The 21279-nt window shown below is 38.4% G+C and overlaps 1 protein-coding gene across 3 annotated transcripts in view; it reads left to right on the forward strand.

Annotated features, from left to right (window-relative positions):
* The first annotated feature begins 6406 nt into the window (after positions 1-6406).
* The window catches only part of GPHN (gephyrin), a 740280-nt gene continuing 725407 nt past the window's right edge, over positions 6407-21279 (forward strand). For 2 of the 3 annotated variants that reach the window (XM_073011087.1, XM_073011088.1), the window contains exon 1: positions 6422-6850. In XM_073011087.1, coding sequence (XP_072867188.1) covers positions 6787-6850 — 64 coding nt within the window. In that variant the 5' untranslated portion in view covers positions 6422-6786. Of the gene's footprint in view, positions 6851-21279 lie in introns of all 3 variants that reach the window. The other variant, XM_007987015.3, reaches the window with a different exon arrangement.

Raw genomic sequence — 21279 nt, forward strand, 5'->3', positions numbered from 1 at the left:
TTTGTTTTGTACATTGCTTTTTAAGGAAAAATATTTTTCTGGGGACGCTGGGCTTTAAGATAAATTTTAGTTAAATGGAAACCAATGAACAACGGTAGAAAAGCACGATGCTTTTGATTTTTCAAAAGGTCCATTTGAAGTCAATCCATGTCAGTTTTTAAGCTTGAAACTATCTTTTCTTGACATATATACTGAATCCTAAAAACTGAAGGCATTGCAGACAGAGCCCTTTTAAGAAATCAAATAGCTTCTGGGGCAATTAATATTACTTTCCAATTTAGCAAATCTCATTTTCCTTTCCCATATCTAAAAATCTTTCCCTCTTCTAGAAAATACTGCCCTTCTCTTCTATGGTGTACCTTTTTTGTTTTTTGTTTTTTGTTTTTTTTCAGGAGGGAGAAAAATCATTGCTTTCTTTAGAAATCAAATTTCTTTTTCTTTCTGGTTTTCTTATCAGATACACAGCCACATAAATAAGTGGAAACATTGTACATTTGTAAATTGTCAGTACAAACCTAGGAAGAACTTCTCTACCTTCTGAATATTAATATTAATATGAAGGTACATAATATTACATAGGTAGGCAGATTTAAAGGTATATAAACTGGAGTGCGCAGGAAAGAATAACCTCTATGGTATAAGGGAGAGAGAGGAGTTTGGAATTTGCTTTATACGTGCTTTGTGGATTGGCACATGACGTAAATCTATGATTCTCAGTTTTGGTTCCTGGGATCTTTTACATTCTTAAAAATTGAGGACTTTATGGAGCTTTTGCTTATATAGGTGATATGGTTTGGCTCTGTGTCGTGTCTCCACCCAAATATCATCTTGAATTGTACTCCCATAATTCCAAGGTGTTGTGGGAGGGACCCGGGGGAGATAGTTGAATCATGAGGATAGTTTCCCTCATACTTTTCTCATGGTAGTGAATAAGTCTCATGAGAGCTGATGGTTTTAACAGGGGCTTCTGCTTTTGTGTCTTCCTCATTCTCTCTTTGCCTGCTGCCATCCACGTAAGATGTGACTTGCTCCTCCTTGCCTTCCGCCCTGATTGTGAGGCTTCCCTAGCCACGTGGAACTGTGAGTTCTCTATTAAACTTCCTTCTTTTGTAAATTGCCCAGTCTCAGGTATCTCTTTATCAGCAGCATGAAAACAGACTAATACAGTAGGTTACATACATTCAAATTTCCAGAATAAAAATTTTAAATATACTATTTACTATAATGGGGTACTGATCTACATAATACCCTAGAGCCAGATGCTGTGGCTTGCATCTGTAATCACAGCTACCTGGGAGGCTGAAGCAGGAGGATATCTTGAGGTGAGGAGTTTGAGACCAGACCCTGTCTCTCTTAAAAAAAAAAAAGTATATTTGTGTGTGTTACACACACACACAAACACACACACACAGCCTAGCGAAGCCAGTGCCATCTTTGTTGCAATGTAGGATGAGCCAAGGTGAAAATGAAGTTAACAAAAAAGAAAGCATAGCTCAAAGTGACATCCTGATGACATAGTTTCAGGCCCTGAATCTAGCCAACTCTGAAGCTATGCAAGTCCAGACTTGTCAGCTGCATAAGCCAATGAATTTCTTTTGGCTTCAACTAGGATCAGTTGCTTGTAACCAAGTATGTCATCAGACATCTGGGTTTCCAGTTGTGGACTTCAGGGAAACAGAGTAACTGAAACCAAGAAAAGCAAAACTGCAGATAAGGGAGGACTACTGTATACTTCATGCTACTGAATTATATACATTTAAACGGTTAAAACAGTAAATTTTATGTATGTGTATTTACCATTTAAAAAATGGTGAGGGTGAAGCTTTGGTTGCTTTAAATGTATTTTTTTCCCCAAAGAAAGATAGATTATGGTCAAGATGAACTTTAAACTAGCTGAATTAGGCATTGTATTTTTTCCCCTAGAATTGCTATAACTAATTCTGGTCTGAAAATAGTGAAAGGAGCTGGGCACATTCCTAAGCCCCGGGCTCAAAACAGACAAGCCCAGTACAAACCCATGCCATCCTCCCATCCCACCACATATCGCCATATATCTCTCAAACTTCCTGAGCCCAGTACAAACACATCCCATCCTCCCATCCCACCACATATCGCCATATATCTCTCAAACTTCCTGAGCCCAGTACAAACACATCCCATCCTCCCATCCCACCACATATCGCCATATATCTCTCAAACTTCCTGAGCCCAGTACAAACACATCCCATCCTCCCATCCCACCACATATCGCCATATATCTCTCAAACTTCCTGAGCCCAGTACAAACACATCCCATCCTCCCATCCCACCACATATCGCCATATATCTCTCAAACTTCCTGAGCCCAGTACAAACACATCCCATCCTCCCATCCCACCACATATCGCCATATATCTCTCAAACTTCCTGAGCCCAGTACAAACACCACCTGGAAAGTCTCCGATAAGGAGACAGCCGTTCAAAGTTTTACTGAAAGCGCGGGAACCAAAAGAATTCCTTTGTTCCCCTGTAACTGTCGGGCTATAAAAAGCAAACACTTGCATTGTTCAGGGCCCTCTTGTACCCTGTGGAATGGAGGGACCAGGTTCGAACTTATAGTAAAGATCCTTGCCGCTTGGCTTTGACTCTGGACTCTGGTGGTATTCTTTGGGGAACAAATGGTCTGGGCATAACAATAGTTGAGTGCAATACAATAAGATATTCTGAGAGACAGAGAGACCACATTAACATAACTTTTATTACAGTAAATTGTTATAATTGTACTATTTTATTATCAGTTATTGCTGTCAATCTCTTACTGTGACTACTACATAAATTAAACTATCATAGGTATGCACATGTGGAAAAAACATAGAGGAGAGTCCGGACCCAGAAAAGCCCAATGAGATTTGGCCTTGCTTATATTGAAATTGTGATTAACCACAGAAAAAATAAGAGTTAACTGGTGGGCTAAGTGTAAATATACCAGTACTAGGAAAAAACTAACTTCAGGTCGGTCGTGGTGGCTCATGCCTATAATCCTAGCACTTTGGGAAGCCGAAGCAGGCGGATTACCTGAGGTCAGGAGCTCAAGACCAGCCTGGTCAGCATGGTGAAACCCTGTCTCTACTAAAAATACAAAAATTAGCAAGGCATGGTGGCACACGCCTGTAATCCCAGCTATTCAGGAGGCTGAGGCAGGAGAATTGCTTGAGCCCAGGAGACAGAGGTTGCAGTGAGTTGAGATGGTGCTACTGCACTCCAGCCTGGCTGACAGAGCAAGACTGTCTCAAAAATAAATAAATAAATAAAATAACTTCATTCCTATTGAAATATAAAGTTTCATTTCCATGATAATTGTAATGAAAGCCACGTTAACCTATTTTTTTATGTTGTCTTAGATGGTTAATGGAAACTCTTGTAGTTTTCATGATGAAAACCCTAAGAATGGAAAGAATAACTTCCTGGGCACTTCTAATTATTTACATACAGACTCCCACCCCAACCCACACCACACCCCATGCCCCATGTTTCCTGAGACATTTATCAATATTTGGAAAATGACACTCTCTCCTACCTTTCAGAAAATTTCCTTTGGCATAACATTTGATTCCAGGATGAATTCTGAAGAAATGTCACACTGTAAAAAGAGTAATGGTGTGTACATATTATAATATTCATTCAATAACCATCTGTAAAAGTTCACTCTAGACAGTGAAGTCATTGTGTCTTTCCTTTGTCAGTTTTGTTTGTAAAAGGTTGTTGAATTTGAGGAAGATGAATACACTTAAGAAAAACTGTTGAAAGACAAGCATTATAATTTAGTTCTATTTTTTTTTTTTTAGGAATTTTAATACTTACAGTCAGTAAAAATATAATGAATGTTAATAAACTTCCATATACTTTAGAACAGGGGTCCCCAAACCCCGGGCCGCAGACAGGTACCCGTCCGTACCCTATTAGGAACCAGGCCACACAGCAGCCAGCAACCATTACTGCCTGAGCTCCGCCTCCTGTCAGATCAGTGGCTGCATTAGATTGTCATAGGACAGTGAACCCTATTGTGAACTGCGGATGCCTGGAATTTAGGTTGTGGCTTCTTACCAGAATTAATACCTTATGATCTGAGGTATTCTAGAACAGTTTCATCCGGAAACCATCACCCCTCCCCATCCCCATCCATGGAAAAATTGTCTTCCACAAAACAGGTCCCGGGTGCCAAAAACGCTGGGGACTGCAGCTTTAGAAAGTTTAATCCATATCCACCCTTCCCCACTTAAATTTTAATCAATTTAACCGTCATCTCTTTTATGAACGCAGAAAGTTAGTCTCTTGTCCTCTTATTATTGATTTGTGAAATAAAGTGCTAGTTTTCTTCCATGAATAATGATAGAATATTCTAATTAAAGGAGTGCTTATTTAGTCTACCACTATACTTAAAAGGTACTTACTTATTCTACCACCTTATTTAAAGGATGAAGGAAAAGGCCCAAATTTGTTTAAGGTCACAACCTGTTAATGGGCAGGTTTAGACCTTACGTCTAAGATAGACATAAGATAGATGATAAGCTCAAGGTATTTTCTAATCATTTAGAGTGTGTTGCAGAGAACAAAGATAGGTTAGAAAGATAACAATATAACCAACTATTTGCTTTTCATGTTTAGTTTGAGATAAAGGAAATCATTCTCTTGGACATACTTTCTCATCTTTATCTCTCATTTAAAACTAGTTAACAACCCGTTGGCCACCAGGATCTAAGGTGACAATGAGGAAATGAGTTCATGATCTGGCTTAAATTTTTAATCACTGTCAAAAATACTAGCAATACACATACTAAAAACAAAAGCAAAAAAACCATTAATTTATTTTACCCACTTCAATTCCATCCACCATCTACTTTATAGGCCCCATTATTTAAAATGAAATACATAAGCACGTGAATCTTCAGGGGATGAGTAATTTCATGTTCCAGCGGAACAATAAAATTCTCATAATTGGCCAGGCATGGTGGCTCAGGCCTGTAATCCCAGCACTTTGGGAGGCCGAGGCGGGTGGATCACGAGGTCAAGATCTTGATCGAGACCATCCTGGCCAACATGGTGAAACCTTGCCTCTACTAACAATACAAAAATTAGCTGGGTGTGGTGGCGCGTGCCTGTAGTTCCAGCTACTCGGGAGGCTGAGGCAGAAGAATTGCTTGAACCCGGGAAGTGGAGGTTGCAGTGAGCCGAGATCATGCCACTGCCCTCTAGCCTGGCGACAGAGCGAGACTCCGGATTAAAAAACAAAACAAAACAAGGTGACTTTGAAATTTGTGTATAAATACTGATATTATACATTTTTCACTTTGCTTTTCACTTTTATGCCTCCAGGTTTACTACAGCTAAGAAGAAAAAATATATACACATGAGTGTGTGTATACACACACACACGCATATAACTTTTTAAAATTCAGAAGCTGAAAGGTCCAGAAAGATAGTAAGAAACTAACGTAGAACAGCCACAGGTGATTAATAACACGTTTCATGAAAGGCACATGGAAATAAATGGCAACAAAAGCTATTTTCATGGTAATCTCACATCCCACGAATACTGAAATGAGAATCGTTGCGGCAATGGACTGTGATTCACGTGGAACACGTTCTCGTTCCCTAAGGAGATAGATGCTTTTCACCTAAAAGCAGCGCTCACGGCGAAGAGGCTTAAGGCCATAAAACCGAAGGACAGCAGGAGGAAGAGAAGCCAGGTGTCTCCACTCCAGTTGCCCTGCCTCAGACTCCTAAGCTTCGCATGTGAGGATCGTCTTGTAGGCACTGACTGGAGATGGAATCCTAAAACACAGGCGAAGCGGAAATCTTCCTTCAGGGAGAGTCGACTGAGGAAGCCAACGGCTAACACTGGGCGGGACAGGATACCTCCCTCTTCGCCCACGGCGGGCTCTCTATCATAGTAGCCGCCGTTCTGCCACTCACGCAGCTTTTTAAGGCACCTCTAGGTTCGCCAGCGCCTTCAGTGGGGCGGCCGGCCGCTCCCGAGGGCTGCAAGACGCGGCCCGGCGTGCTGAGCCAGTGTCGCTCCTCCCGCGGTCCCCTCAAAAGGCCGGCCCGCCGGCTACAGTCTGCCCAAGGCGCGGACAACCGACGAGGTGTCAGGCTCGGCAGGGGATTGCTTCTGTCTGGGGCCCGGCCGAGGTTGCGTTCGTGCCTCGCGCGCACACGCTCCGCGTTCACTCAGCCAATCCCGCGCTACTCGCGCGCCCAGGAGCGATCCGCGGTCCTACTCAGGCTGGGCCCGCTCCTTCCCGCTCCCAATACTCAGCACCCGAGCTCTCACTCCTCCCCTCACTCTCCACGAGTTCCACGCCTCAGGGTGTAGCTCCGCCCCTGTCCCCGAGTCCGCCCCCGCAACCTCCAGAGCGTGTGCTCTCCTTTCCTCTCAGTCCTGCCATCTAGCTGCCTTGGGTCTCGCGCTCCGCAGAGCGGCCCGAGCCTCTCCAGCCTCGTTCCGCCGCCTCCGCGCGCTCTCCCCGTGCAGCCACCGACCCCTCCAGCTCGCCTCCTTCCTGCCGGACTTGGGGTCGCGCGCCCTGACTCCGCCCCCTCCCGTGGACCCGCGCACTCCCGGCGCGGCCTCTCCCCCACGCAGGCCACCGAGCACTGTACGGCCTCCCACTCCTTCCCCGCTCTCCTCGCGCTTCCCTGGCTCCCTAGCTCTCGCGCTTTCCGCGGCGAGCGCGCTCCCGGCCCGCGCGCTCCGGGCTCCAATTTCTCCCGGCTCCTGTCAGTGCGGTGACTGCGCTGGGAAACATGGCGACCGAGGGAATGATCCTTACTAACCACGACCATCAAATCCGTGTCGGAGTCCTTACAGGTAACCGGGGGAGGAGGTGCGGGACCTATGAGGCTGCAGTTCCTGACTTGCCTTAGTCTTTTCGCCTGTGGTGGCCCTTCTCTGCGGCCTCGGGAGGAGGGAAGGCTGAAGAGGGGAACCGCGGGGGTGCATTTTACAACCGCTGAGAACCGCCAGAGATTGGGGGTGTTCCCGCGGGTCCCTTTCCCCAGCCCGCCGGAGCCGTGGAAGACCCCGTGGGATGTCAGGCCCCAGCGCCTTCGGAGACAAAGTCCTGGGCCCCCGGGGACCGAGGGGCCGGTGCGGAGGGCGCTGCGGGATCCGCGCTGTCGGTGCAGGCGGCGGGATCCCGGCACCGCAGTCTGAAGCATGCCGCTCTCGGCTGGCCCGGACGCATCCTCCGTTAGTGCTCTTCTGAGAGAGGGGGGAATCCCATCTCCACCCCCTTCCTCCCCTTCCCTTCCCCCCACCCGGGCGGCCCCACGCCAGTAGCTATGCTTGCCCGGACGCGACTCAGGTGTTAATCAGATGAAACTGCTTCTGCTCGGGTTGTCCCTCGCGGGCCGGGCATCCCCTCAGCCATCCATGGGGCACCCTTCGCCTCCTTCGGGGGATGGGGGATCGGCTTGATCCGGACCTCAGAAAGTGTCTGCCTTCTGCCTTTCCGAGCAAAGGGCCCTCTGCCTCGTCGTTTCCTTAGCGAGGACGGGCTGCAGCCTGCGGCCGGGGGATCCAGCTCTTTTTACTTGAGAGGGCAGGATTCCCCTACTCGGGCTCCTCTCCCCCTCCTTTCTGGGAACCCCCACCCCGGTGGAGCGTCCCGAGGCTGGTGAGGAGCGCACTTTTCCCGGGTCGCGTTTCCCTCCCTCGCGAAAGCCGTGTGTGCTCTGCATGTCTGATTTCGTTGCGCTGAATGTGGTTAATATCCGTCACTTCGGCGATCGGCAGTTGCTGCAGGGCATGACTTCCAAGATGAACGCCAAGCCGATTTGTAGGGGTTTCTGCTGTGGTTCTGTAGTTGGCAAGGTTTATGTGTAATTGAGTGGCGAGGCGGGGGTTAAAGAACTATATTTGGAATCTGAGGGCTTAGTTTGGAGTGAAGGAAGCCCAAGACTCAGTGATGTGATTTCGGAAAAAGAAGCAATGTGGACGGGAATCCTAGTGTTTCCCTTACTTCTTTTAAAAAAATTTTTTTTAACTGCCAAATTCTGACAGGTCGAGACGGTGCTCGAGAAGGGACTAAATTGAATAAGACTTGCTTTTATTATTAGGTAGAAAAAAAAGGTCTGAGGCTGCCGGCAGATACTGAGTGCAAAGCTTAATTTAGTTGCTGAATTTTATGAAAAGGTGATATCCAAAGCCTCCTTTTCTCTCTTTTAAGTAAAGGATTGCCTTTCCCTGGTATTGTTTCCGTATATCGATGGTGATTAATTGAATTTTCCTAATCAAAAGATCCTTTGGTAGTGAAACTAGTCTAAACCAATTGCAGAAAAGGGAACCCCCAAATCAGAAAGGTACGCTGTTCTCTTCTTTTGACCCTGAAACTGTTTGGTTATGTGAAGATTCAGTTGTATTTCAGAATTCCTGGAACTGACATTGCCAATTTTTGAATAATCTGATGATGGGATGTGAAAGTGTATATCCTTTATCTACCCTCAACTTGCACTTTAAATTCTAGCCATTCTTTAACAATTAATAGAGTAGTGAGAAACCAAAATATGTCAGTTGTCTGTGGAAATAAAAAAGGCCGTAGATGTTTAAAAGTTAAACTGTAGAAATATTTTTAAAATGAACATTTCTGCTTAAGCTTTCCATTAAATAATAGTTTCATTTAACGAATCATCTTAGCTTTGTGAAGTGACACAGCAGGTAGGTGTTGTACAGACTGCTTTGAAAGATGCAGACCTTATCTCGTGTCCCTACAGTCTGATATGGATAACATTGATAGGCAAACAACTCAAGAAACAGTGCATGTAATTATTGTGCAAAACTTTTCTAAATACATTTCCTATGAGTTTGGGGTTAACTGCAAAAGAAATTCCATATTCAGATGGATTAGGAGCAAATATGACTACCTGAAGGGAGAATTTAATACATTTGCTAGAGTCAAGAAGAAACTGGCAATTTTAAGGGGAGTTGAAAGTCAGCTGCCACTTTATAAATAAATATGTAGTTGATGGTGAGGCTCCTGAGCAGAATAAAAATGTAATATAAAGGCCTTGGAAAGCTCAAGTGGAATAGGTAGGTGGCATAGGTAAAATGTCAGAGAGAAGATAACATTAACATTGACAGTGGAATTAAAGACAATCAGGGGAAGCTATTATGAGAATGAGGTACAGTAGTCTAGGGCCAGGGACAAGGATGTAGCTGAAGGAATGAAAAGACAGCTACAGATTTGGAAAAAGTGGTAATAGAGGAAAGTAGGTTTGGATGATAACATGTATATTTGAAGTCAGAAATAACTTAGGCTTTTTCTTGACAAGTTATTGATACAGATATTGTCTGCTGTGATGGAGAGGAAAGAAAACTGATTTTTCTCAAGTCTGTAACTAGTGGGTTTCATTATCAACAGCTTAATTTCTGTGGTCTTGCCTGATATATGATCTTGAGGAAAGAACTTACAAAAATGAAGCTGTGCTATGCAAATTTGTGTATTCTAGAACTTCAGGTTTTGCAGTTTACTATGTAGAATTATTCTTTACTGAACTCAAGTATTGTGATTTCATACTTAAGAAAGTTGAGTTGAACTGTAGTTTTTGTAAATTATAATTTGTGGCTCTCTTAAAAGGTGGAGGGCTTCTTTTAGAAAATCTTCTTGGCATGCTTCATAATACTAATTTTAAGTATTTTATCTACATCTGTTTTACAAATATAGTGGAAAGTGTGATCTACCCACACACACATTTTACAATATGTTACTTAGTATTTTGTGAAATCGTATTGTCATTTCTAAAGTTTTTAATTGATTTCTTTGTGACATTTTTTATTACCTGTTGAAAGATACTTGTTCTCTGAAACTTTTCATCCATTAGATGTTTTTGTTATCTTCATTTCAGTTATGAATTTGGCAAATTTAATACATAGTCTGTTGAGACTTCTCATCAAATAAATTAATTGTATTAGGTTTATGAAAGAATAATGGTAGAAAGGGAAATATTTAGCAGAAGCATTTTTTGCTTCATTATTTTGAATTATTAAGCACTTGAAAATGAGATTATGATAATTAATGTAACGTGGATATTCTAGTTATACTAATTTTTTTAAATCAGGAAAATAAGAATATATATGTATGTAAAATAGGCTGTATGTGGAAACATTTTATGTTGAATGTTACTGTCCATCTTTAAGAACAATATCTTTGTTCGAAACTGTCTTATGTTGACTTGACAGAAATGAAAGTCACATGGTGTTTGGTGACCTAAGGTCTAGTTTGAAATATTTCTGTGTCTAATGTTCTCTATTTCTATTACTATTTATAGAAGAGACTAAAGGTAATGTGGTAATGAGTAACATGAAGCAAACAAACAAGTATCTACTACTACAAAACTAGAAACAAGATGTGGTGCAGATGTAGAATTTTTTTCTAACAGCTTTAGTAGTAATTATACTTAAAGTCAGTCTTACTAGTTACACAGCAGACTCACTATATCTAGAATGTGTCACTCTTCATATACTTTTTTTCTATTTTGAAAGAAGCTGTTTATCAAAGCAGCATATTAGTTTTACCACTGTGAAAGCTCTACAGAAAGGTTAACAGGAAAATAATGACTACATGTATGTATATAATGTAGAATCATATAGATTATCCCATTGGCTACTTAATATCGTATTAGTTCGCTACAGCTAATGTTTGATACCGAGGCACTTAGCCAAAGATGATAATCTATTACCTAAATTGTCACTAATAGTGGCATGAATGAGAAAAAGGTACAAATTTTTAGGAAAGAGCATTTTAAAAAATCATATTTTTGCTGTAGTAATATACATTTTAATTGCACTAACTTGTTGATTTGAACTCAGTAAGAGATATTGGAACAAATAGACTAGGTACTAGAGATTAGTTAAAAGACTAATTGTAAATTAGAACATCAAAATATTACAGTAACATGTAGGGAGTATTTCAGTTGTTCATAAATGAAGTCATTCACAATATTCAGAAAACAAGTTTAAGCCAAGCAGATGCTACCCTTATAACTCTGCAATTGTTTAAGCATTTACATTTTTACATTCTTGAAACCTGTTCTGGTATATTATGTGTCAGTATTATTTTCTGAAAAGTCCATTTATTGATAAGGATATATACATATATCTGTTTTGAGAATAGATGTCATTAAGTAGGCAAATTACTATTAAAGCCTACTAAGTGGAATTGTGTGTTCTGGCAAACTTAGATGTTTTTTTCAATATGTGTTTTTAATATTGAGCTATATGACTTGAAAGGAATCCTATTTCTTGAACTAGATTGTTATTTTGTGAATTTTTTGTTGGAAGCAATGTATTAGAGAATTAAATGTTTAATCAAAGTAGGAAAATGTTAAATTAATTTCTAATGCATGTACTTAGTCAAAGACTTGAAAAAGTATTAGTTGCTACACAAGAAGAATTTTAGTTATATTAAAAACACGTGATGATTTGACTTCAAAGTGAATGTACTTAATACTATCATCACTGACCAAAGACTTGAAAAAGTCTTAGTTGCTATACAATTAGAGTTTTAAATATATTAAAAACACATACGACTATTTGACTTCAAACAGGCGTTTGGTGGAAAATCAATAGTATGTTTTTAGGGAGGAAGTGATGAATAAAAGTCTATTTTTACTCTTACTGGTGATAGATTCCTGGCTAAGTTGAACAGAGTGTTTTTAAAAACAATCAGTAAAATGATAAAATCTATTACTCTGTTTCTGTAAATAGGATTGAAGAATAATGAAGCATATTTGGAATTTGAAATGTATTAAAAAAAAAAAAAAAACCTGAAAAAGAAAGTAGTGAAACCACAAAGGATTTCTTCCTTCACATCTGGGCAGAGAAGATAAATACCAAGGAAGAAGAAAAGATTGTTTAACCTACTTAAAAGTAATTGGGACTGTAGTTAATATGAATGGCATGTAATCTTACTTTCATTAAAATTTTTTTTTGAGTGAACTCTCAAAAAGGAAATGTTTAATGAAGTATTGCTAAGTAGAAGTTCTATCCAGGTTCTTTAATGAATTTATAAACTAAATGGTATTTAATCAATTAATTTTAACTAAGTAGAACTTCTTGAAAATTTTGTGTTTAAACACACCCAACAATTTTAACAGTAGCTTTGTCAGTATTTATACATTTTGAAAGAGTGTAATTAGGTTTAAAAAGAATTCTTAATTTAGAAAATAAAGCAGCAAGGAAATGAAATATGATGAAGGAATTGTCACCATAATTGGGGCATTCTTCTCAAACTGAAGTACATGACATTGTGTCAAGGGATACTATAAGGCTTAGAATCGAAGCCATGGAAACAAACATAATTTTTTAAGTACCAATTTTACTTGATGGTATTAATTTAAATAACTTTAATGAGAAGATAATCATGAGTAAATTAGGCACAAAGTATAGAATTTACGTGAGGCTTTAAGATGAAATTAGAAACTTCAAAGAAATTTCAAGCGAACCCATTATATTTCAAGTGAGCTCCAGATCTCATCATTCTTCTGTATTATTGGCACTTCGTGGCAAAAAATTTAAGGAGCACTGGATCATAGAAAGAACACTGTAAGAACTATGTTCTCATACTATTTTGGCTAGTAAAGTTTTGTAACCTTCAGTGTATTATGTAACCCTCTCTCAACTTTTCTTACCACTAAAATGAAGAAATTGGTTTCTAAGATCACTTCAAGACTCTCATGGCAATATATGTTTCTATTTTTTAGCATTCTGGCCAGCAGGAAGGAGAAATATGGGATATTAGACCTAGTTAATTTTTTTCTGTCTTTGTAATGGGAACGATTATAGGGGAGGGTACGTTATACGTAAAAATGCAAGAGAATAAGAAATAGAAGAATGATCAAAGAAGGAAAATATTTAGATTTTTTATTTAGAAATTTTTGTGACAATCTTTCTGTTATTAGCAGTCTTATACTTAGGTTTCAGACACAGCTCAGGACTGACTTTGTCAATAACATATTTCCTAGGAATTATTCTCTTCAATGATGTCTTTGTTTTCCTTACAATGTTTATAAATGTTGTTTATACCCTGTAATCATCTATATGTGGGAGGCTGCATGGTGTAGCTTAAAAAGGTTAGAACTTTGGAGTCAGATAGACTTGGATTTCAGACCCTCATTAGCCCTTTATTTTGGGAAGTCATTTAACCTCTCTCAATTTCAGTTTTCTCCTCCAAAATAAAGATGACAATACCTACTTTACACGGTTTTCAGAACTAATAGAGGTAACACATATGAAAATGCCTAGCATTTTCAGATGAGATACTCAGTCATTTTTGGTTCCTTCCTCTTTGTATGTTGCTTTGGGAGCAACTTGCCACAGTTTCGTGTATATATGTCTTATTCAAAGTAGATTTTAAAGTTCTTGAGACATACGGTTGTGTTCTTTACTTCTTTTGTGCCCTTTTGTCATAGCATCTATTAATGAAGTAACTGGATAGAAGGTGTTTAATAAAAAACTGGGTGGTGTGAAATTTATATAGTACCTTAGGAAACATTTAGGTAAACCAGAACTTGGCTATTATTACTAAAAGGATAGTTTAGGGTAGGTGGAGTGAGGTTGAATAGTTTTTAAAAGGTATGTTTTTCTGGTAACAGGATGATATTTATAATGATGTGTGTTTGAGATGTTTTATAGTATTTAATTTTGTATATTGCTTTAATTGCATATCATTTGTGGGAGGATTATTTTAAAGTAATGAAATTTGATATCTTAAAAACTAAAAATTTGAAATTATAGGTAAAAAAAAATCTGAAAATGCTGTTATGTTGATTCTAGTGATCAAAATGACACTGACAGAAGTCAAAAGTTATGCCTCTTCTCCCACTTTCAAGATAAGCACATTTTACCACAGTTTCCTTACCTTTAAATGGGGGTAAGTATGGGTTCATCAAGGTAAACATAATGTATTCAGTATTCAACATCTACTATGTACCAAGGCCCTGTGGTAAGTGAGGGACACAATAGTGATTAAGACAGTTCAATCTTTCTTGTCTTGAAGCATATATTCTAGCACTACCATGAAAACATTATTCGGTCAAGTTGGATATTGACACATTCATGCTTCATTTATGTTTCATTTCAAGGAATAAAGTGCTTTTATATTTTATTTTTAAAATAGATAACAAGTACAAGCACCAAAACTGTTTTTATGTCAAGCCATTTTTTTGATACAAAATTTTTGTTTTTGTTTTTTTTTGAGATCGACTTACTCTGTCACCCAGGCTGGCAATAGTGGTGCGATCTCAGCTTGCTGCAGCCTCTGCCTCCCAGGTTCAAGCGATTCTCCTGCCTCAGCCTCCCGAGTAGCTGGGATTACAGGCGCCTGCCACCATGTCTGGCTTTTTTTTTTTTTTTTGGTATTTTTAGTAGAGACAGAGTTTTACCATGTTGGCCAGGCTGGTTTTGAACTCCTGACCTCAAGTGATCTGCCTGCCTCGGCCTCCCAAAGTGCTGGGATTGCAGGTGTGAGCCACCGTGCCTGGTCAGCAATTATATTTCTGTATTCTGTTCTGAATATCTGTTACTATGATGTGATAGTACGTTTCCATAACGTATGTGCTTTTCAGGTTTTACCCACTTCACCTTCCTCTTCCGGTTTTGAATCTACTATATCCTTGGGAACCACATAAACTTGCCAAGAATTATTTGTGATACTACATCCGAATAGATTTGAAGTGAGGGTCTGAAAGCACATATTTTCACTTTTGGGTTCAGGGCATCAGAAAATGAGTGGGTATTACTATAATAAATAGGCTTATTTATTTCTTTGTATAGTGCTTCACCATTTCAGGATCATGGCTAAATGTGTCTGCCTGATGCTTCAAATGTTAATAAAAATCCAGAAACTTATGAGTGAAAGAGATTAAGTGCAGTTTGAATGCTAAGTAAAAATGAAATGTTGCTTTAATTATTTCTTGTTCTTTTAAAAAACACATTAATGTGCACTCAAAATTAACAATTGTTAAAGTCTAATTAGTGGTTAAGAACTGTTGGATATCTTATAAATAAGAAACTGAGCCAGGCGCAGTGGCTCACACCTGTAATCCCAGCACTTTGGGAGGCCGAGGTAGGCGGATCACGAGGTCAGGAGATCAAGACTATCCTGGCCAACATGGTGAAATCCCGTCTCTACTAAAAATACAAAATTTAGGCGGGTATGGTGGTGTGCGCCTGTAATCCCAGCTACTCGGGAGGCTGAGGCAGGAGAATCACTTGAACCCGTGAGGCAGAGATTGTAGTGAGCCGAGATTGTGCCACTGCACTCTAGCCTGGTGACAGAGTAAGACTTCGTCTCAAAAACAAAACAAAACAAAAACAAACAAACAAAAAACCAAAAAAAGAAGAAGAAACTGAATAGAGTAAAAATACTATTTTCAGACGTATAAAGATGAAGAAACATTTACACGGTGGTGCCCACCCCCCTCTTCACTTTCACCTAAGAGTCTGTAGAGAACATTTTGATTGTAGTCTAAACTTAAATGATTATGCTTTCATAAAATTAATATCCACATTGTAGAAGTTACATTTGGATTAAACTGCAAGTGGGCACTACCCAAAGCAATCTACAGATTCAGTGCAGTCCTATCAGTGACATTCTGTACCAATGACATTCTTCACGGAAATAGGAAAAAAAAAAAGTTAAAATATGTATGTAACCATAAACGACCTGGAATAGCCAAAGCAATCCTGAACCAAAAGAACAGAGCTGGAGACATCATACTATTAGACTTTAAAATATACTACAAAGTGATAGTAACCAGAACAGCATGGTACTGGTGTAAAAGCAGACAAATAGACCAAAGGAACAGAATAGAGAACCCAGAAATTAATCCCCTCATATCTACAGCCAACTGAGTTTTGAGAAAGGTCCCAGGAACACTTACTGATCAAAGGACAATATCTTTAAGAAATGTTTCTGGGAAAAATGCAGAAGAATGAAACTAGAGCTGCACCTCTTATTCTGTACAAAAATTAACCCAAAATAAATCAAAGACCTACATATAAGACAGGAAACTATGGAACTGCTAGAAGAAAACATAGGGGAAATGTTTCAGGACATTGGTCTGGGAAAAAAGTTTGTAAATAAGACCTCAAAAGCGCCGGCAAAAAAAGTAAAAATAAGTGGATTATAGCAAACTAAAAAGCTTTTGTACAGCAAAGGAAATAACCAACAGAGTGAAAGACAGCCTATAGAATGGGAGAAAATATTTGCAAACTGTTCATCTGACGGGGATTAATATCTAGGATATACAAGGAACTCAAACATCTTAACAGCCAAAAAATAAAAAATTTAAAAACCCAGAAAAAACAAAAAAACCCACAAAAAACCCAATCTGATTAAAAAAAGTAGGATATTTCTCAAAAGAAGACATACAAATGGCCAAAAAATATATTAAACAATGTTCAGCATCGTTAATCATCAGGAAAATGCTAATCAAAACCACAGTGAGGTATTATCTTATCCCAGTTAGGATCACTATTATGAAAAAGGCAAAGAATGACAAATGCTGCCAAGGATGTAGAGAAAAGGACCTCTTATATACTGTTGATAGGAATGCAAACAAGTACAGCCACTATGGAGAATGGTATAGAGGTTCTTTAAAGGACTGCAGATAGAACTACCATATGATCCATCAATTTTGCCACTCAGCATTTACCCAAGGAAAAGGAAATCAGTATATGTAAGAGACATGTGTACCATATTTATTCCAACCCTATTCACAGTAGCTAAGATAAAGACTTAATCTCGGTGTCCAACAGCAGATGAATGGACAAAGAAAATGTGATATATATACATAATGGAATACTGTTCAGCCATAAAGAATGAAATCCTGTCATTTATGGCAACATGGATGGAACTGGGGGATGTTATATTAAGTGAAATAAGCCAGGAATGGAAAGTTAAACACTGCATGTCCTCACTATTGTGTGGAAACTAAAAAAAGTTGGTTTCATAGAAGTAAAGTAGAACAGAGGATAGTAGAGACTGGGAAGAGTCAGGTGAAGGGGATACAGGGAGAGATTTGTTATAGGATACAAAATTACAGCTAGATTGGAGAAATAAATTCTTGTCTTCTATAGCATTGTAGGGTGACTATAGTTAACAGTAATATACAGTGTCAAATAGCTAGAAGGAGGATATTGAATGTTCCCAACACAAAAAAATGGTAACTGTTCGAAATGATGGATATATTAATTATTCTAATCTGATCACCATGCATTATAGGTATTAAGACATCACTGTGTACCTCATAAATATGTATAATTATTGTATGTCAATATAAAATACAAAAGAAAATTTAAAAAATTGCAAATAAGAAAGCTCCTAAATTCTTATGACATTCTTTTAATTAGTTTAAAAAATTTATTAAAGTGTATTTATGTGTTATAAAGAATGTAAAAACATAGAAAGGTAAAATGTGAAATTAAGCCTCATCACATTACTTCTCTAGTTTCTCTCTAGTGTTAACCACTTAAAAAATCTTTTTGTTTATTCTTTTGTGTACAGTCATATATTTGATATATTTGAATATGTGTATGTGTGTCATACAATACATCAGAGTTTGCAAATTGATGGACCACTGGCCCTATTTGACCAATGTTTCATTAGCCCCCTACTGTATTTTAGAAAAAGTATTTGTTTCTAACACTTAAAAAAAGATATTTCATATAAAATCCCTGTTTGTTTTGCTTCTTAAGATTCAGCAACACACAACATGTTTCTCAGATAATAGTTGTTTAGAGTTCCTGTCCGCATAAGATAGGACATGCATTCTCCAGTTTCCCACAGTTTCTGTTTAATATGTGTTGGCTGCCTGTCCTTGGTAGGCATTTGAGATTGTGGTTCTTGCTCATACATAGTATTTTACACTTTCTTCCTTCACTCCCTAACTGTAGCATATTTTGGACATCTTTTCATATTAGTGAAAATAATAGTAGTTAACTTTGTTGAGAGCCTATGAAGTGTAAAATACCTTCTAGAGCCTGTTACAGAACCTGTTAATTCATTTAATCCTCATAATAATATATTAGTGTTATCACCATTTTACAGTTGAGGAAATTGGCGCAGAGAGAGATTAAGTAACTTGCTCAAGTTAGTGCAGTAAACAAACAGGCTGCAAATTGAATCTATGTAATCTGTCCATAGAGTGTAAGCTCTTAACTACTACATTATACTTCTTGGCATGTCAGAATTATTTCATAGAGATCTTCAAAGATATTTATATATATCTTCCACTTTAATGGGTCTATCTTATTGCATTGTAGGTTATGCTATATTTAATTAGTCCTTAATTGATGGATATCGAGGTTTCTGATTTTTCACTGAGACAAATGTAGATAATAATATTATACATTTATCATGTTTATAAGTTTTTTATAATGTAAGATTGTTATATGTAAAATTTTGGGATCAAGGGTGTACGAACTTAAAAATTTTAATAGATAATTTACTTTCCAATAAAGATGTATTAATTAATATTCCCACCTTCATTGGGTATTAGCTCTTTAGCTTTACAAGTTCTTTTGAATATATCTCTTGAGTTACACAGGAGCCTTTTATTAGGATTCTTTATTGCAAATGAGAGTTACTGAGATCAAAATTAGCTTAAGTGAAGAGGGAAACTTACATAGCTGTAGATTACAGAGGAGGAGCTGATCTAAGGGACTCAAATAATGTGATCAGGAAGCAATGTAATCATGGACTCTTACTCTCCATTTCAGTGCCCTGTTTTCTGAGTATGTTGCAGGCTGACTTTCTTCTTATAGTCAGAATTGTTAGGTTATAGAGGAGGAGTAGATTGAGAAGTTATAGTAATAGACAATTTCATGTTTTCCCCTTCCCAATTAGTGAGTCTAGAGGAAATATTTCCTTCTTTTTTTAACTTTTATTTTAGGTTCAAGGGTACATATGCAGGTTTGTTATATAGGTAAACTCGTGTCAAAGGGGTTGTTGTACAGATTATTTCATCACCTAGGTACAAAGCCTGGTACCCAATAGTTATTTTTCCTGCTTATCTGATAACTCTTCCCACCCCCTACCCTCAAGTAGGCCCCAGTGTCTGTCCTTCCCTTCTTTGTGTCCATGAGTTCTTTTAGCTCCCACTTATAAGTGAGAACATCTGGTATTTGATTTTCTGTTCCTACATTAGTTTGTTAAGGATAATGGCCTCCAGTTCCATCCATGTTCCCACAGAAGACATGATCTCATTTTTTTTTTAATGACTGAATAGTATACTGTGTTGTATGTATACAAACCACATTTCCTTTATCCAATTTGCCATTGAAGGGCATTTAGATTGATTCCATGCTATTGTGAATAGTGGTGCAGTGAACATTCATGTGTATGTGTCTTTATGGTAGAATGATTTCTATTTCTCTGGGTATATACCCAGTAATGGAATTGCTGGTTAAACGGTAGTCAGAGGAAATTTATTTTTCTCATGATATTTGTATATAAACTTCCAGGATGCTCTTTCACCTGGCATGACTCACATGTCAATTTTGGAGCCCATCGTTGTAACCAGGAGGTTGAGGCCTGATTGGCCGGGTCTGTATCACATGTCCATCCTTGGGAGTGGGGATATGAAATAGGTAACCTCACCAGAATCACATAGAGAGGGTGTCTTAGTGTGGGCTGCTATAACAAAATACCTTAGACTGAGTAATTTATAAATAACAGAAATTTATTTCTTACAGTTCTGGAGGTCGGGAAGTCAAAGATCAAGGCACTAGCAGATCTGGTCTGGTGAGGGCATATTCCTCAGGGACAATGCCTTCTTAACTGTGGTTTCTAGCTATGTCCATATATGTTGGAAGGGCAAGAGGGCTCCCTCAAGCCTCTTTTGTGAGGGCACTAATCCCATTTATGAGGGTGGACACTTTTGGACCTAATCTCCTCCAAAGGTTGTACTTCTTTAAGACCATCACAAGGTGGGGTGGGGTAGGGGGTCAGGTTTCAACATGTGAATTTTGGAGGGGGACACACACATTCAGACCACAGCAGAGGGAACAAGGGAAGTCTTTAAAAGGAGAGGAGTTTCTGTCATGAAAAGGGGAAAAGTGTGCTAAGCAAGCAGATAACTTCTTTTTTAGAGGTTCGCTGAAGTCTTGATGTCTTTTTGCTTCATTCTTTTTTTCCCTAAGAATGTAATTCATTATATCAATCACTGTTTCTTCTTTTTCTTGCTTCTGCCATGAAAATGCTCCTCTGGCAGATAGTTTCAAATTAGAATTGGAATAAGTTAGGGTGTGACAATCAGTGGCTTAAACCCAGGCCCCCATGATGTCAAGGGTGGTTAATTTATATGTCAGGAGAACTCACAATGATTGACCTCCACTTTTTTGTACTCTATATCAGAATGGTTCTCTAAGGACATTTTAGAATAGTAATATACACATAATTGAAATATTTTACCCATTTTTTTAAAGAGCCCTTTATGTTGCTTTATTTTGAATTTATGATCACCTATGGGTCTTAGTCTTTTTTTCTACAGATGTTGCCTCCCAGTGTTTCCTAGATTTTGTTCTAGCAACACTTGTCTGGGAGATGTTATAGTATGTATTATATGAAAATGCTTTTATATGATTAAATAAATGTGGAAAGGGCTACATAATGTATCCCTCCATTTGGAAATTCACAGTATATGAAGGCATATTGAAGATGTGAGTAATAATTGTGGAACCTCTTAACCTTTATTTAGTGCTTCCAAATTTGTTTGAAAATTGAACACTTTTTCAAGATACACCTGCGTTCTGTTCAACACCTTTTTAGGAAATGGTAGTCTCTCCCCTGCAGATGATCTCTTGGAAATCTGTGTATGATTTTTATATTTATTCTTTTACTTTTTTTGCTGTAGAAATAATGGTTTTTCTACAATTATCTCTATTGTGAAAATTATTTTACCCTGGATTTACCTTTATAATAAATGTACATATATATGTATTTTTCCTAATCACCACCTCTTTTTTTCTTTGTCCTTTTTTTCATGTTAAAATGTTGACTGAATATATTCTTATTTGATTCTAAAAATTTATGATAGCAAAGACTCGAAACTGACCAGTCTTGGTTCTGTTACTACTATGTGGGGAAAGAACACTGGATAAAATTCTATTTTGGATTTTTTCAGTGGGAGTTCAGTATCATTATTTGTAAAATGGAAAGTTGAGTAGATCTCTAAAATCCCCTTCAGCTCTAAAATTTTATTAATCCCAAATCTGAGGAACATGCCTCATGTTTACCA

Source organism: Chlorocebus sabaeus, chromosome 24 (assembly GCF_047675955.1).
Source record: "Chlorocebus sabaeus isolate Y175 chromosome 24, mChlSab1.0.hap1, whole genome shotgun sequence".
Lineage (NCBI taxonomy): Eukaryota > Metazoa > Chordata > Mammalia > Primates > Cercopithecidae > Chlorocebus > Chlorocebus sabaeus.